Source organism: Podarcis vaucheri (assembly GCF_965113315.1).
Source record: "Podarcis vaucheri genome assembly, chromosome: 9".
Taxonomy (NCBI): domain Eukaryota; kingdom Metazoa; phylum Chordata; class Lepidosauria; order Squamata; family Lacertidae; genus Podarcis; species Podarcis vaucheri.
The window spans coordinates 5259500-5276853 of record NC_138767.1 but is presented as its reverse complement, the minus strand read 5'-3'; the positions used below and the strand labels follow the sequence as shown (position 1 = coordinate 5276853).

Below are 17354 nucleotides of genomic sequence, written 5' to 3'. Positions count from 1 at the left end.
CTGACCTTCAAAGCCCTTTAAAGCCCAGTATACCTGAATGAGCATCTGCACCCCCATTGTTCAGCCCGGACACTGAGGTCCTCCTCTGAGAGCCTTCTGCTGGTTCCCTCCCTGTGAGAAGTGAGGTTACAGGGAACCAGGCAGAGGGCCTTCTCGGTGGTGGCCCCTGCCCTGTGGAATGCCCTCCCATCAAATGTCAAGGAAATGTAAACAACTATCTGACTTTTAGAAGACATCTGAAGGCAGCCCTGTTTAGAGATGTTTTTAATCTTTGATGTTTTATCATGTTTTTAATATTCTGTTGGGAGCCACCCAGAGTGGCTGGGGAAACCCAGCCAGATGGGCGGGGTATAAATAATAAAATTATTATTACAGGAGTTTATAAAATTATGCATGGCACAGGGTAAGTGGAGAGAGAACGAGGTTTTTCCTCCCTCTCTCCGAACTCTAGAACCTGTGGGTCTCCAACGAAGCACAGTGAAGAGCTTAAAATCTCCTTTGGAAACAGGTCTGACTGGGGCAACCCCAGAAATAAAGACCTTTTAAGGTCGCCACCTTGCTTGCTGAGCAAGGCCCACTCTGGGTTTGGGCTCTGAGAACATGTGGGGATTCTCTCTTATATCCTCACCCACTAGATGTGGTCTCCCTGTAATATGCGTTCTTCTCTAAAGTCCCAAAACTCTCCAAGTGCACTCCTGTGTAATGTGAATAATTTAACTGCCTTGTGGAGACGGAGGGAGATGATTTATGTATCCCGGTTCTTTTTTCATTTAAAGATCTCCACTCCCTCTGCCCCCTTGCTGCGTGTCGAGGGACGGAGATATTAATCTGATATGTGCGGTTTCCAGGCTCCAGTTTCAGAAATGCTTCTGCAGCAAACCCTCTCCTCATTTACAGGCGATGTCGTGGGATATGCTCCTAAGACAGGACTTCTCGTGGCCAGGAACTTGTTCTCCCATCCCCATTTTCACCTGATTTCACACTGCAATTTACTCTGCAACAGCCTGTCTTCCTGTGATTAAAAAGCCAGAAAGGGTGTTTGTGTTCTTTTGGTGAAAGGTATGCTAGAAAACAGCCTAATTGTCCCAGGATCACTTATCGATGTTTTGAAATATACCACAGCAGTGTGAAACGGCAGGCTGTGCCCGGCATGGTGCCTGAGTGTTCATGCACATAAATTTGCATGCATTTGCACCAGAGACACGATGTAGCTGCTCCCTAGTCCGGGAGTTTAACTTGTTGAGACTTTGGAGAGTTTTGAGCAGCAGGCAAGGACACCGGGCAACTCAGGCTATAGATTCCACAAGAGCAGCGCTTAAATGTTGTTTCAGCACCAGCCAGCCTCTGACTGAGCCTTAAATAGGAGCTGCTGGTCAAACTTGGTTGGTAGCCCCAACTTCAGCAGGAGGAGCCACTCAATTTACAGGGGCCCAGCCTACGTTAGCAGTCATTGACTCGGGCAGAGCAGGGCAGACTGTGGCTCCTCTATAGCAGGCATAGGCAAACTCGGCCCTCCAGCTGTTTTGGGACTACTATTCCCATCATCCCTAGCTAACAGGACCAGTGGTCAGGGATGATGGGGGTTGTAGTCCCAAAACATCTGGAGGGCTGAGTTTGCCTATGCCTGCTCTACAGTTTGTAAGCCTGAGTCTCCTACGTCTAAGGAGGGCAATATGGCCTGTGAGCAAGGGAGGTCCTGGCACAAACAGAGTCTTCTTGTGAAACTACTTCTGGTGTAGGTATGCACAACTGGGGATGGCCCTGTCAGGTTTCGGGGAATCAGCAGAAAACAAAAGATCAAATGAAAGGAATATCTTTCCACTTAGAATCTTTATTAGTCACAGTGCGAGAACAAAGAACACGTCTACTAGAAATGGTGGTGCTCCCAATTAAGGGTTGCTCCCTCCATCCCAATTAATCTATGTCTTGTAATCTGAGTTTGTAGTCTCTGTGCTTTCTATTCTGACACTTTCTGAGCTCTCCATGTCCTTGGAGAAGGGGGGTGGGGTGAATCTGTTACCCCCTTCTCTCCTAGTGTTACTTCTTCTTCTAGCTATTCCCCACCTATTATTTCCCAGCTTCTGCCTTCTGAACTATGTCCCTCTGCAAACCACTGTTCCAAATCTATACAGTGGTACCTCGGATTACATACGCTTCAGGTTACAGACTCCGCTAACCCAGAAATAGTACCTCGGGTTAAGAACTTTGCTTAAGGATGAGAACAGAAATTGTGCAGCGGCGGCATGGCAGCAGCAGGAGGCCCCATTAGCTAAAGTGGTGCTTCAGGTTAAGAACAGTTTCAGGTTAAGAATGGACCGCTGGAACGAATTAAGTACTTAAACCAAGGTACCACTGTATTGCCCTCCTGCTCCTGGGAAGATTCAGGGTCCAGATCAGGAGCAGGGGGAGAGGAAGGCCCCCACCATTTCTCCTCAGTGCAGCACTCCTCAGCACGGTCCATGACAGGCCCTGAGGGCAATTCCTTCTTCTACTATATGTCCTCAGCTTCATCTCCTGAGATCTATGGGCATGCATATGGGTAAAGGTAAAGGGACCCCTGACCATTAGCTTCAGTCGTGGCTGACTCTGGGGTTGCAGTGCTCATCTCGCTTTATTGGCCGAGGGAGCCGGCGTACAGCTTCCGGGTTGTGTGGCCGGCATGACTAAGCCTCTTCTGGTGAACCAGAGCAGTGCACAGATACGCCGTTTACCTTCCTGCCGGAGCGGTACCTATTTATCTACTTGCACTTTGACGTGCTTTCGAACTGCTAGGTTGGCAGGAGCAGGGACCGAGCAATGGGAGCTCACCCCGTCACAGGGATTTGAACCGCTGACCTTCTGATCGGCAGGTCCTAGGCTCTGTGGTTTAACCCACAGCGCCACCCGTGTCCCATATGCATATGGGTATACAACTTTAATAAATAACAACAACAAATAAGAATGACTAAAATATACACACGCATAGTTAAAAGCTGCAATGAAGAAACACAAATATGTCATCCCATTGAAACGTTAAAATGTAAGCATCTGTGGCTGACATATACAATACAGTGGTACCTTGGGTTAAGTACTTAATTCGTTCTGGAGGTTCCTACTTAACCTGAAACTCTTCTTAACCTGAAGAACCACTTTAGCTAATGGGGTCTCCCGCTGCTGCCGCGCCACCAGAGCACGATTTCTGTTCTCATCCTGAAGCAAACTTCTTAACCTGAAGCACTATTTCTGGGTTAGCGGAGTCTGTAACCTGAAGCATCTGTAACCTGAGGTACCACTGTAAAGGAATCCCATTGCAACAATGCGGTTGTTTAACTCAGGTGTGCAGGAGATGCTAAAGGAAGGCAAGGATTTTCCTGACCTATTGTTGCCCTCTTCCCACCATCTAAAGAAGCTCAGTTTAGCCAGGCACTGAATGTCTGGCCGCTGTGCTGGCGAAGTTAGCACCCTCGAGGCCACGAGGCCTGCCCTTGTCAGAGAGTTCTCGTAAAGAGGGGACGCTCCATCCTTAGCAGCTGCCGAGATCCAATCTGTTGCAAGGTCCGCTCTTGTCAGATCTCCTTGAGTCTCGACAGCCTCGCGTCCTTCTCAGGACGCTGATGAGTCTTGACGTGCTCAACCTGCCAGAGATTTTTCTTCCCTGCTTCTGACATTTGAAAGGCCTGGCTGCCTGCTTCACCTCCTCCTCCTCATGCACTCTCAAGGACCGAGACATCCGTTTTGCAGCAGAAGGATTCTCCTTACTCAGAGGGGATCCTGGGTTTGGGCTTGAGAGAGAAGGAAGGGAGCACCCCATCCCCCAACTCTGGTGCTTGGGAGAACCATCGGGTTCCCATATTTCAAAAGCGATTTATTTATTTTAGGAAACAACCAAAATTGATTACCTTTTCTTGCCCAGAGCTGAAAGGATGACAAGATACCCACCAGGGCAGACTGGCAGAAATTAAATTATTGGACTATGCAGAGATGGCAAGATTAACTGGGAAAGTAAAAAATCAGGAGGATCAAAACAAAGAATGGGACAAATATATATGGGTCTTAAAAGACCACTGTAAACACTTGAACTCTTGGGCATGCTTTAAATGCAATGGTACATAGATTTTGGATACAATGCAGGGTGGTGAATTAGACCAGGGGTCAGGAAACTTTTTCAGCAGGGGGCCGGTCCACTGTCCCTCAGACCTTGTGGGGGGCCGGACTGCATTTTGAAAAAAAGTATGAACGAATTCCTATGCCCCACAAATAACCCAGAGATGCATTTTAAATAAAAGCACACATTCTACTCATGTAAAAACACACTGATTCCCGGACAGTCTGTGGGCCGGATTGAGAAGGCGATTGGGCTGGATCCGACCCCCAGGCCTTAGTTTGCCTACCCACGAATTAGATGGACGTGCAGTTAGAAAATCTACTTAAAGAACCCACGGAGGAGAGGAGGGAAGTCTTGAGATTCGGAAGAATCTTGTGCAATGTTTTTTATTTGTTATAATATTACCTGCGTGAATGAATTTGCAAAAAATAAATAAAAACAATTTTAAAAAACCAAAAACAAAATTATTCAGTTTTTTGGGAAGGAACTCCCCGAAATGTCAGGTTTCCCCTGACATTTTGACGCTTCGGCAAAATGCCCCCTACCCTGATGCCATTTTTACACCTGAAAAACCAGGACATGTCAGGAATTTTCCTGCCGTATGGCAAGCCTGTACTTACGGAGGCAAAGATTCTTTGTGAAGAGGTGTAGGAAGTTTTCGCATTCCTCCTGCCTGTTCCCGCTAGCGTTGCACGTACACCAGGGCGCAATGTTTGATGTCGAGTTGCCGATGTAGTTCGGGGTGATGGGACTACCTGCCAGGAGGTGGAATGGGGAGTGGGAAATAGGGAGAGAGAGAGAGAGAATATTTGTTGATGAGTGGAGGACAAAACCCAATCCTATGTCATACTTTGGCAACAGGTCAGGAATAGCTGCTCCAGATAAAAACGCCCATATTCATATCATGCATTGAAAGCACCATGATTCCACTTGGAACAGCCCAAAGAATTCTGGGCACTGAGAGTTGTCATTCCCCTTCCAGAGCTACAATTCCCAGAGTGGTTTCATAATCCATCCCTCTTCCCAGGGAGCTCTGGGAATTGTAGTTCTGGGAAGGGAACAGGGGGGTCTCCTATCAACCCTCAGCACCCTCAACAGACTACAGCTCCCACAATTCTTTGAGGGAAACCATGAATGTTTAAAATGTCATCCTGCTGCTGTCAGTGTCTATGTGGCCAAAGGGACTTGGCAATTTTCTTAGAAGCACCAGATGCGTGGAAAATCCAAGAGCTTTTGTTTAAATGAGGTTCAGTTCAGTGGGTAAGACAGGATTTTCACAAGGCACAATCACAGAACAAAGAGGAAACTCTTGGACTTGGGGTAATTATTTAGTAAATAATACGATCAAAATATGGGTCAAGCAAAAGTGTGGATGAACCCCTTGAAAGGTTGAGGTGGGTATATTTTTGCAGTTGACTGTGGGTTTTAAGTAAGATGACGCTGTCTTTTATTTTAAGCACTAAGCTACACATGATCTGATGCTTTGCAATGTTTCAAAGGACCCTGAGTTTCCATTCACATTCTGTGCCAGTTAGGGCTATAAACTTCAGCATGGAGGAATCGCCAATGGAGCAATGTTTGAATTAACATGGCAGCGATTTTTCTGGGCGGCTGAAAACAAGCAAAATTTAAGCAAATCCCCGCTATGTACCTATGATCCCAGTATAGGCCAGCAGACAGGCAGCGTAATTTTCCCTCTGGCACCCTGTCGCAGACTGCGCAGAGGATTGGCAGTTGAACTGGAACTCGGCGTAACGGGATCTGGGAGAGAGGCAAAAGGGGAGAAGTTATTTGCAATCTGACATGCTCATATCAAAAGCAGACCCTCGACAAGGCAGCCTTTCCCAGCCCTGATGCCCTCCTGATGTTTTTCACTGCCATGCCTTTCAGCAAGGGCTATAAGATTCTTGCCTTGCAGGGGGTTGGACAAGAAGATCATTGGGATCCCTTCCAACAGTTCTATGATCCTTGGGATCCCTTCCAACAGTTCTATGATTCCCCATTTGTGAGCCCCAGCTGCTGGCGTTCAGAATCATGTCACCTCGGATACGTCCTGGTTCCTGCTCCTGCTTCTCATTCTTCACTATGGACACAATTTTTTTTTAATGCATGCATTCAGAAGGTAACTGATCTATCTCTCTATCTCTCCATCTCTCTATCTCCTGTGAGCTCCAGTGGCACTGCTAAGCACCAATGTCAAGGGAGAAAGCTGCAGAGTTTCCACACGCACAAACACAAGGGTGTCGTGCTTTTCTGACACCACGTTGCAGCTCCAGCAAAGACAAGGGGTCCCATTGGTCTATTTCCACATACAGATAACTCAAGTCTGCTCAGGACCAAGGCATCCCAATCAAAGGCTTCTCTCGCTCTCTTTGTGCAAAACAAAGGACAAAAGAACATTTATATTTTTTACTTTCTCTGCTGATGCCGGGGACTAACAGTGAGCTGGACCTGATCGCCAGCACCATGGTTCTTAAGCACATCAAACTGGACGCTTTCTCTGCACCAGGGGGCTGGGTGCATGAAAAAGAAACCCCACGCTGTGGCCTCTTTTCCATCACCTCTATAAGGGGAAAAGAGACGGGCTTTCTTTTTTAACCTCAGGCTCCAGAGTTCCACTTTCCTATATAAATATAAATTTATTAAATTTATTAAATTTTCTAAATTGCATTTCAAAATATTCATTTAAACAACCTTAAATCAACAACTTCCCCTCTTCTCTTTCCGTGGTTCATTTTGCATACCATGAAACCACCTGAAAATGATTTACAGATGGTATTTAACTCCAAGTAGACTTACTCAAATGTATATGTCTGAATCAGATAAGTGCTGGAGATGTGAAGAGGTTGAGGGTACATTTTATCATATGTGATGGAAGTGTAAAAGGGTAAAAGAATATTGGGAAATGATATAAAATGAATTGAAAAAAATGTTTATCTTTCCAAAAAAACCAGAGCGCTTTGTGGTGGGGATAATTCAGAGGGAAATTCCCAGACATCAAAAAGGACTATTTATGTATGCTACTACTGTGGCCTGTGTCTCGTTAGCCCCAAAATGGAAAACGAGCAAGAAAGAAGAATGGCAACTTAAACTGATGGAATATGTGCAGCTTGCAGATTTAACATATAGAATAACAGAACGAGAAGAATGCATGTTTAAAGAAGACTGGAAAATGTTTACTGAATATATGGGTGAAAATTGTGTTCATTCAAAAATGCCAGAAACATTGAGATAAATTCAACAGTGTGAATAAGATTTGATGGATGTAAGAATGGATTACTGGATGGTTTAGTTCATGTAAAATATGCAGGGGTGTACGGTATGCAAAACGAACCACAGAAACAGAGTTCCACTTTGCAGTGGCAACGGGGCGCGAAACTCAACGTACCTGCAGACGTAGTTCACCCGGCAGGAGTCGAGGGGCGCCAAGCAGTTGGGTCTCTCCTTGGCCTCGTAGGAGCAGGTGGGCACGATAGTCTGCCTACGCCTCTCCGCGCAGGCCGTGTCGTCGCAGGGGCAGAAGAGCAGCTCGTGCGTGTACTCGGGGGGCACGCGGTCAAAGAACTTCCGCAAGGCCTTGTGGCACTTGGAGCGGTTGCAGGTGTCCGCCCGGGCCGTGCGGCGGATGCAGGAGGAGACGTACTCCGTCCGAAGGCGCTGGCAAACCTCGTCCACATTGCAGGCCTTGGCGGCATCCAAGCAGCGATTCACCTGGGTGACCTCATTCTCGGAGCCTGCGGGGCAGAGAGACGCCAGTCCCAAATGCCCATCCTTGCATTGGGGTGGGCTGGATGCCCCTTTCAACTCTACGATACTATACCTCTATGGCTTAACGAATAATAATAATAATAATAATAATAATAATAATAATAATAATAATAAGTTGATATACCACCCTATAAGGGACACGGGTGGCAGTGTGGGTTAAACCACAGAGCCTAGGACTTGTCGATCAGAAGGTTGCAGACGACTCTGGGGTTGCGGCGCTCATCTTGTTTTATTGGCCGAGGGAGCCGGCGTACAGCTTCCAGGTCACGTGGCCAGCATGACTAAGCTGCTTCTGGTGAACCAGAGCAGCGCACGGAAATGCCGTTTACCTTCCCACCGGAGCGGTACCTATTTATCTACTTGCACTTTGACATGCTTTTGAACTGCTAGGTTGGCAGGAGCAGGGACCGAGCAACGGGAGCTCACCCCGTCGCGGGGATTCGAACCGCCAACCTTCTGATCGGCAAGTCCTAGACTCTGTGGTTTAACCCACAGCGCCACCCGCGTCCACTTGTGGGAGGTATGGTAGTGGAAACAATGCCAGGCTTCTTTCACAGCTGTCTGCAAAGGAACTGGGTGCTCGGAATGGGGAATCTATGCTAGTTGCAAAGGATAAAGGCAGAGGCAGAAAATAGGTTGGCTTTTACTCAGAGTAGGCACACTGAAATTAATGGACCAAAGTTAGCCATGGCTATTAATTTCAGTGTGTCTACATACATTTCAAGTACTGCCTCCCCCAGAGAACTGTAGTTTGTCATGGGTTCTAGGAACTGTGGCTTTGTAGGGGAAAACTACAGTTCCCACGATTTGTGTGTGTGTGTGTTTGTGGGCTTAGGGAATGTGCTTTAAACATGTGGTGCATTTGCAGCTTTAGATTTGTGGGCAAGAAGAGGAACTTGTGGGATGTGATACATGAGTAGCAGTCAAGTACAACATTCCTTGTTTTCCTAGAGTGGACATGCAGGGGGATGTTTGGTCCAGCCAGTCGCAAGCTTCCTGTTTCCTCCTGGCTGGGACATACTTCCTTTGCATGTGACTAGAGGTGGGCGTGACCTTACCTGTCCAGGTAACACAAAAGGGCAAGGAGCACAGCACTCTCTCTTTTTGACTCCATTCGTCAATGGAGCAGCTTTTTTTTAGCAAGAAATGCTCTGTTGGCTTTCAGCTTCCAGCCAACAGAGGACCCTGGGATTATCCCCATATGGGATAGGTCCACATGGATATACTTTGTAACTAAGTCTGCCTTCAGGGATCCAACTGTGAACTGAACGTGTGAGTAAACTTCTTTTATATACTTTACACAAGATTGCCGTGTGTTTATTCTTTTAAGAGGGAAAAAGGGAACTTACCAGGAATATACAATTCAATACTATATAATTGTATATAATAGTGAGAGGCTTTTATGAGCCTGCAACCAGCTATCTGCTGTGCGTTTAAAAGGGGAATGTGAAACTCTGCCAGCGCAAGTTAGGAAGGATATGAATAAACAATATATCTTCTCCTGCCTCCCTGAACATTCCCACAGAACTGACCACTGGTGGAAAAACAAGGTGGCCTCTGGAGGAACTCTGAGAAAGAAGGAAGGAGCAGAAAATGTTTGATTCTCCTTCTTACGTCAGCATGGGCAGAAATCAAACAGTTCAGGCAAGTGAAAAGGCTTTGCTTGGAGACTTCCTGGGATCACAAGGGAGCTGAAGTCCATTTCCCTGCCACTTCTAAGAGACGGCCTGGGGCTAGGGACAAGGGGAACACCCCTTCGAAGACATACCTGCAGTGATGGAAGCCAATCGGACGTAGTCAAAGCCCCTCACAAAGGGTTCGTAAGGGGAACTCTCCATGACGTTCATGCCTAAGGAAGACAGAAATCGATGTCACTGGAGGAAAATATCACTGCAGAAAGAAACAGCTCAGAACAATTTACAATTGTAAAAACAAGGCGGGTCTGGAAAATATACACCTCAAGTGTCAAAAGCCAGGGGAGAAAGAGGCATGTCCTTGGCGTTCTCCAAAAGCTGTGCAGTGAGGGCACCAGATGCATCTCTGTAGGGAGGGAGTTTCACAGTTTAGGAGCCACCACAGGGAAGACCATGTCCCACCCTGAACCTCTGAGGGGGGAGGAGCTACCAGGAGGGCCCCCTGCCAATCTCAGCACCCAAGGTGGTCTGATGGGAAGGAGGTGGTCTTTCAGATATTTGGGTCCTGAGTTGTTTAGGGCTTTGTGAGGTATTGGACCCGGAAATGAGCAGTGCAGCTGTTTTAAAGCAGGTTATATGATATGTCTATAGAACCCCAACCAGCAATCTGGCTGCTGCATTTTGGAGCGGTTGAAGTCATCTTTAAGGACAGCCCCCAAGTCATCTCTGTCCAAAAGGAGCCGTAACTGGTGAAAAAGGCAGTGGAAAAATGAGATGGTTATAGAAGTTATGTTCAAAAATACAATAATAGTTTTGACTCCGTGCTAGCATTCGAGTGATAAAGGAACTAAAAGGAGATGGACAACAATTAAGGATTTATTATGCTTTCAGAATGTATTGGAAAATTTATTTAGAAAGGTTTATTGTTTTGTGTACATTCGATTGTAAGATAAAATATATGCAAAGGGACTTGACAGGAAGTCAAAGTTGAAGAAAAAATTTTAGAAGATAAAAGGGGAAAAATATTTACTTTCATTATTATCATTTTGTGTGTGGGTGTCTGTACATATGTGTGTTTTTGTGTGGAATGTTTGGGAGGAAATAAGACAGTAAATAACAAATAACAAACTAAATATTGATGTATGTAATTTTTATTTCTTAATTATATTTAGTGGTAGTATGGTTGTATTGTTTTTTGTAACATAAAACCATTCAATTAAAATTATTTTTAAAAAAGAAAAGAAAAAGGCAATTCCTTGTCATGGAGGCCACCTGAACCCCCCGAAACAGTGTTGAATCCAGGACACCCCCTGCTCCTTCCATGGGAATGCAACCTCCCCACCTCCCAGGCATGAAAACCTGGGACGCATAACACCTCTGCCTTTTGAGCAATAGGGCTCAGTTTGTTGGCGCACACCAAAAACATCACAGCCTCCATGCACTCAACCGCCTCTTCTGATTCAGATGGAGCAGAGCGACCGAGCTGGGAGTCAACTTCACATCACTCCAAATCTGATCACAGATCTCAGAGACTTCACATAAATGCTAAACGGCATTGGGGACAAGGTGGTACCCTGTGGACACTGCAGGACATCTCCCATGGTGATGAACAGTTGCCTCCCATGACTCCTTTCTGGAAATGGACCTGGAGGTAGGAGTGGAACCATCAAGGTGCATCGCCACCAACCCACTCCTTCCATGTGACATATCTTAAGGGCTGTCACATAGAAGAGGGAGCATGCTTGTTCTCTCCTGCTCTGGAGGGTAGAACTCGAACCATTAACTTCAAGAAAGGAGATTCTGACTAAATATCTGGACAAACTTTCTGACAGTAAGAGCTGTTCAGCAGCGGAACAGACTCCTACGATAAGTGGTGGGTTCTCCTTCCTTGGATATTTTTAAGCAGAGGTTGGATCAGCCATGGACGCTTTAGCTGAGATTCCTGTATTGCAGCAGGTTGGACTAGATGACTGTTGGGTCCCTTCCAACTCTCAGATTCTGTGATCTTCACTGAGATGCCCCAGAAGGAAACTGTGGTCAACAGTACTGAAGAAGAAGAAGAAGAAGAGTTTGGATTTGATATCCCGCCTTTTACTCCCTTTAAGGAGTCTCAAAGCGGCTAACATTCTCCTTTCCCTTCCTCCCCCACAACAAACACTCTGTGAGGTGAGTGGGGCTGAGAGACATCAAAGAAGTGTGACTGGCCCAAGGTCACCCAGCAGCTGCAGGTGGAGGAGCGGGGACGCGAACCCGGTTCCCCAGATTACGTGACTACCGCTCTTAACCACTACACCACACTGGAAAGCCATGGAGAGATTAAGGCGAATGAGAGGCAACTTTAATGTGAGTTCTGCAGCCTCCCAGATGCTTCCTTATATCATGGAACATTGAAACCTTGATGTCTTCAGTTATTCAGTTATTTGACAGTCTCCCCGTTGAACTTTCCTTTATAGAAGCAATGTGCAGGTTTGGGTGGAATTGATCAATGTAGGACATCACCTTGCCAACAAAGGTCCCTATAGTTAAAGCTATGGTTTTCCCAGTGGTGGTGTATGGAAGTGAGAGCTGGACCATAAAGAAGGCTGATCGCCAAAGAATGGATGCTTTTGAATTCTGGTGCTGGAGGAGACTCTGGAGAGTCCCATGGACTGCAAGAAGATCAAACCTATCCATTCTGAAGGAAATCAGCCCTGAGTGCTCACTGGAAGGACAGATCCTGAAGCTGAGGATCCAATACTTTGGCCACCTCATAAGAAGACTCGACTCCCTGGAAAAGACCCTGATGTTGGGAAAGATGGAGGGCACAAGGAGAAGGGGACGACAGAGGACGAGATGGTTGGACAGTGTTCTCGAAGCTACCAGCATTAGTTTGACCAAACTGCGGGAGGAAGTGGAAGACAAGAGTGCCTGGGGTGCTCTGGTCCATGGAGTCACGAAGAGTCGGACACGACTAAACAACAACAACACTAAACTGAAAACTATGGAGAGACCTGCTCTGAATAGAGATATTGGATTCTTGTCTCATTGCATGTTGTTGTTTAGTCATTTAATCATGTCCGACTCTTCGTGACCCCATGGACCAGAGCACGCCAGGCACTTCTGTCTTCTACTGCCTCCCGCATACTGCTAAATGTTATTGCATATGCTAAAGCTATTTTTGGTCATCTGCATACTATCCCTTGCTTTTTTCTGTAGTCGTTAACAGTTGTCAACAGGTTTACCATACCCATTGAGTCAATCACCCATCTCCTACTAGACATGACTAAACAACAACAACAGTCTTACTACAAATTAATGCAACTCAACACTAGAACTTGTTGACCTCCAATGAACCTGAATCCTGGAAGATTCAGGGGAGGTAAAAGAAAGTCCTTCAGAGTGGGACGGAGTGAAGGAATACATGAAAAACATATGGTTCCGGAATTATTAATAGAGAATGGGTAAAACATGCAGGGGTAAGCAAGAAAATAATAATAGAATCAATAGAATAATTATTAAATTATAACAAAACAACAAGATGGAAGAAGTAAAATAGTGAGATCACACATGGGTGAAGGGAAGTAGGGGGTATATGGGAACCTATAATATAATTTATAATATAATTTGTTAATTGCATTGTATTTACATATAACAAAGGGAAGCCTAGAACAATTAGATATATTTTAATTTAGGTAATATATGTAATAGGCTTATGTTAGAAAATGAATGTGGATTTTGAATTTGATGTTTGTAATTTTTTTTTGTTTTGAAATAAAAATTGAAAAACAGAAAAAAAGACAAAGTCCTTCTTCACGCAGCACAGAGTTAAACTGTGGAACTCCCTGCCACAGTATGCAGTGATGGCCACTGAAGTGCAGGTGGGTTCCCACGAGGCAAGACACGGCGATAACAGCAAGAACTTTATTGAACTAACAGAACTAGACAACAGGGGCAAAGCAACTGCTTATATACATTTCTGAAGGCCTGGGCCACTCCCACTCCGAACACGATTGACTGTCTAAACTTCCAAGCTGCGAATCATAACTCAGAGTTTTAAGGGCCAATGGCAGGGACCCAAATCCTGAAATGTTCTGTGATTGGATATCATGTATCGAATTGGGACATAGGGGCTGAGAATCCTTAGTCCAGACTGAAGCTCAGGCAAACAGAGACCCCTGAATACATAACAGCCACCAGCGTTCAGGCGATCCTTAAGGCATCCAACTGATGTTAGACGAATGGAGCTTTCTGGACAGTCTTCAAAGGCAGCCCCACGTAACCTACATTGCAGTAGTCTAACCTGAAGGTCATCTGAACATGGGCCCGGGCTACCTCCACCCAGTAGGGGTTACAGCCTGCGCACCAGGCTTGCCAAGGAAATGAGGTCTGAGAGGCTTTCTCAGTGGGGAATCTGCATGTGTCTTTTTTTTTAAAAAAAGCCTTATTGTTGGATTGATTTCACAGCTTTCTCTTTGATAATTTTCCATGAGAGTGCTTCTTCAGCCTTCTATTTTATCTCTCCCCTCTCACAAAACCAGGGGCAGAGCTATTTTGAACAATAAGCAATTTACCATCCTCTGTTTTCCGAAGCAGTAAAAATTGTGCAGTTCCTTAAAAAATATATAAAAAAAAACTGGGGGAAAGGAGGAGAAAGGGGGGGGGGAATCTATAATTGCTCAAATAAATGCATATTGCTGGAGTACGCTACTGCCATAGCGAGGAGAAGAGATATGCGGAAAGCAGGGAAAAACTCAGCATGGTTGTAAATCAACATGCTTTTAATGGTTATATCAACAAATCACTATGTACATTTCCTTGGGGGGGTGGGAGCCGGGTGGTTGGGAAACTGAGGCACCCATGGGGAAAAACGGATTAAAATCAATGATTGCAAATGAAGGCTTTCTGCTTGGTGATCTAAATAATGATGGCTGGGATTGGTTTCAATCAATTCTCCCTGCCCAGCAGCTGATTGTTGATGCACTTCCTTGGTACTCCCATTCGCCTCTTGCCACTGGGACGGCCTCAACGCTGCTCAGTTTCCTCCGAAACTCAATTCCCTCCCACCATTTCTCCAAGGAGCTCAAACTGGTGCAGACGGTTCTGTCCCCTCTCCTTTCTATCCTCAGGGAGGTTGGGCTGAGAGTGAGTGACTGGCCCAAGGCCGCCCAGCAATCTTCATGGCTGAGTGGGGATTTGAACCCTGGTCCCCCAGCCCCTAGTCCAGCGCTCTAACCATTAGGCGACACTGTCCCTCTTGTAGTCCAGGGACAGGGAGCATATGGTTCACTGGATGTTGTGGGACTTCCGACACTCATCAGTCCCAGGCCAGCAGAGCTAATGGTCAGGGATGGTGGCAATTGTAGTGCAAGGGGTGGGGAACCAAATGTGGGCCTCCTCAGGTCTCTCTTTGACTGGCCCTTGGATATCTGCAGAAGCCACACCCCTTCCATAGGCCACACCCCTCTTTGGCCCTGCCCCAAACCCTCACCAAATGATTTTGCGTGCTCTTGAGCTTGCTTCTTCCAAGCAAGCGGAGACTGCGCCTGTGTGCGCCTCCTCTGCTCTTTTCATGCCTCTTCTGGTCCTGGGAGACCAGTGGAGAGGGGAGCTTGTTGCAGCAGGAGGGGGAGACACCTGTGACTCTTCACCAGCCAGATTCAGCTCTGCCTCTTGGCCTCCCCCGCCCCCCCGTTTCAGCTTGCTTGAATGAAGAGGGTGGTACACAGAACCCTCTGGACAAGCATAGCCTACTGTACAAAGGTATGAAATGTAACCTGCATTCCACTCTTACCTCTGGCCCTGTGCATTGTGGGCATGCAGCCCCTAAAAGGTTGCCCAGGAGGGAATGTGGCTCCCGATCTGAAGATGGCTCCCTTCCTTTACCCTCAGATCCGCACCATATATTTAAAGTACATCCATCGCACATGTCAGAAGCGAGCTGGTAGTAAATCACATTGTTCAGAGCTGGACTTAACTCTTTATTAGCAAGAACTTCGCAGACTTGGCTGAGTGTCAGGCCTAATGAGCACAGCAGGTCATCTCCAGTAGGTCTTGCCCCATGGATCAGTTGCTGAGACGGAAAGTCGCCGCCTCCCCACAGCCATCTAAGTTTGCTGCTCTCCAGGGTTTCCCCCAAGCGATTGGAGACTGTGCCTGCAGCCAACTAACCTCTCCCCTGCCCTTTTCATGCCTCTTCTTGGTTCTGGGAGCCTGTCACAGCAGGAGGGGGGACACTGCACCAGTCAGACTCATCTCTGCCTCTCTCCTCTCTCCTCTCCTGCTTCAGCCTCTGCCTCTGATTTGGGACTGCTTTCTGCCACAGACTCTCCCAGCTCACCAAGCCCTGTTGCCCTTTCAGCTTCTGACACCTCCTTTTCTCAGTCTTCTCCCTCTGACCATTCATCATTGTCCCACCACCACCCTTGGCTTCTGAGCCTTTCCCCTTGGTGGTTCCCTAGCTGGTTCCCTCCCACCATTCCTCTGCATCCAACCAGTCCATGACCACACATTTCATAGAAATGTAGATTTGGAAGGGACCTGCAAAGGTCCTCTAGACTAACCCCTTGTGATGCATGTGGTTTCCCCAAAAGAATCCTGGGAACCGTAGCTCTGTGAGGGGGCGGGAAGCTACAGTTCCCAGGATACATTGATTGAAGGATAAGTCGTGCTTTAAATGTGTGTTGAATGTGCTTTAAATGTTTAGTATGGATCTGTCCTTCACTGCTTTGCTGACCTTGCTGTGGGTTCGCTCGCTCGGCTGGTTGCTCAACTTGCAGCCTTAAAGTCTCCCCACCCTGACTTCACCCCCTTCCATCTCCTTCCGTTTACTTCATTGGACGGCGCATGTGCCCACATCCATTTGCGCCTCTGCACCTTTGCAATCCACGCACACACACCACAACATCTTCTCCTTGTGGGCTGCCCTTTGTAGTGGAGCTCTGCGATAATGACACACAAGCCTGGCAGATAACTCCCCGCAGAAGACATCAAGCTAATTATATTCAATCAGTCGCTCCCCCTTTCATCTGCTCCAAGGACCGTAAAATGTGCCAGTGTAGCCACTCATCTCACTGGGTGTTATGGAGGTAAATAGTTTTTTCAGCAAGTTTTTAATATACGAAAAACAAAATAGCCTGGTGTGTGCGTTTTGACATTTATATGGTCTGCAGAAGCAGTTTACATAAGCCGCGGCGATCCTGAGAACCAGGAGGGGTCTACTCTGCAGGATGGTAACCAAAAAATCCCCGCAGATTTGCATGCATTTGTCCTCCTATAATTATTTACCTCTGTTGCTAGCCGTGGGGGAGGGCCACTCACTGAAAATGATTGGTGGCAGGCTGGGGCCAGACAAAAGATAGTCTTTTCTTTACACCTGTAATTCTCGGATTGAATTATCTGCTGTAAGATTCAGCAATGGCTTCTGGATTCGAGGGCTTCCCAAAAGTGGCTGTCAGACTTTTGGTGAAGTCTATCTGCAGCTGGTAGGGATGCGGTTGGCGCTGTGGGTTAAACCACTGAGCCTAGGAGCAGGGACTGAGCAATGGGAGCTCACCCCGTCACGGGGATTCGAACCGCCAACCTTCTGATCGGCATGTCCTACATGTTGGCAACACCTGCCAACCTAGCAGTTCGAAAGCACGTCAAAGTGCAAGTAGATAAATAGGTACCGCTCCGGTGGGAAGGTAAACGGCATTTCCGTGCGCTGCTCTGGTTCGCCAGAAGTGGCTTAGTCATGCTGGCCACATGACCTGGAAGCTGTACGCCGGCTCCCTCGGCCAATAAAGCGAGATGAGCGCCACAACCCCAGAGTCGTCTGCAACCTTCTGATCGACAAGTCCTAGGCTCTGTGGTTTAACCCACAGTGCCACCCGTGTCCCTTATAGGGTGGT

The 17354-nt window shown here is 46.9% G+C and overlaps 1 protein-coding gene across 2 annotated transcripts in view; it reads right to left on the bottom strand.

Moving 5' to 3' along the window:
• Positions 1-17354, bottom strand: part of GFRA4 (GDNF family receptor alpha 4) — a 135416-nt gene that overhangs the window by 10799 nt on the left and 107263 nt on the right. For both annotated transcript variants that reach the window (XM_082236563.1, XM_082236562.1), the window contains exons 3-6: positions 9621-9701; positions 7473-7818; positions 5736-5845; positions 4705-4839 (exon numbers count right to left, since the gene is read on the bottom strand). In XM_082236563.1, coding sequence (XP_082092689.1) covers positions 4705-4839; positions 5736-5845; positions 7473-7818; positions 9621-9701 — 672 coding nt within the window. The remainder of the gene's footprint in view (positions 1-4704; positions 4840-5735; positions 5846-7472; positions 7819-9620; positions 9702-17354) is intronic.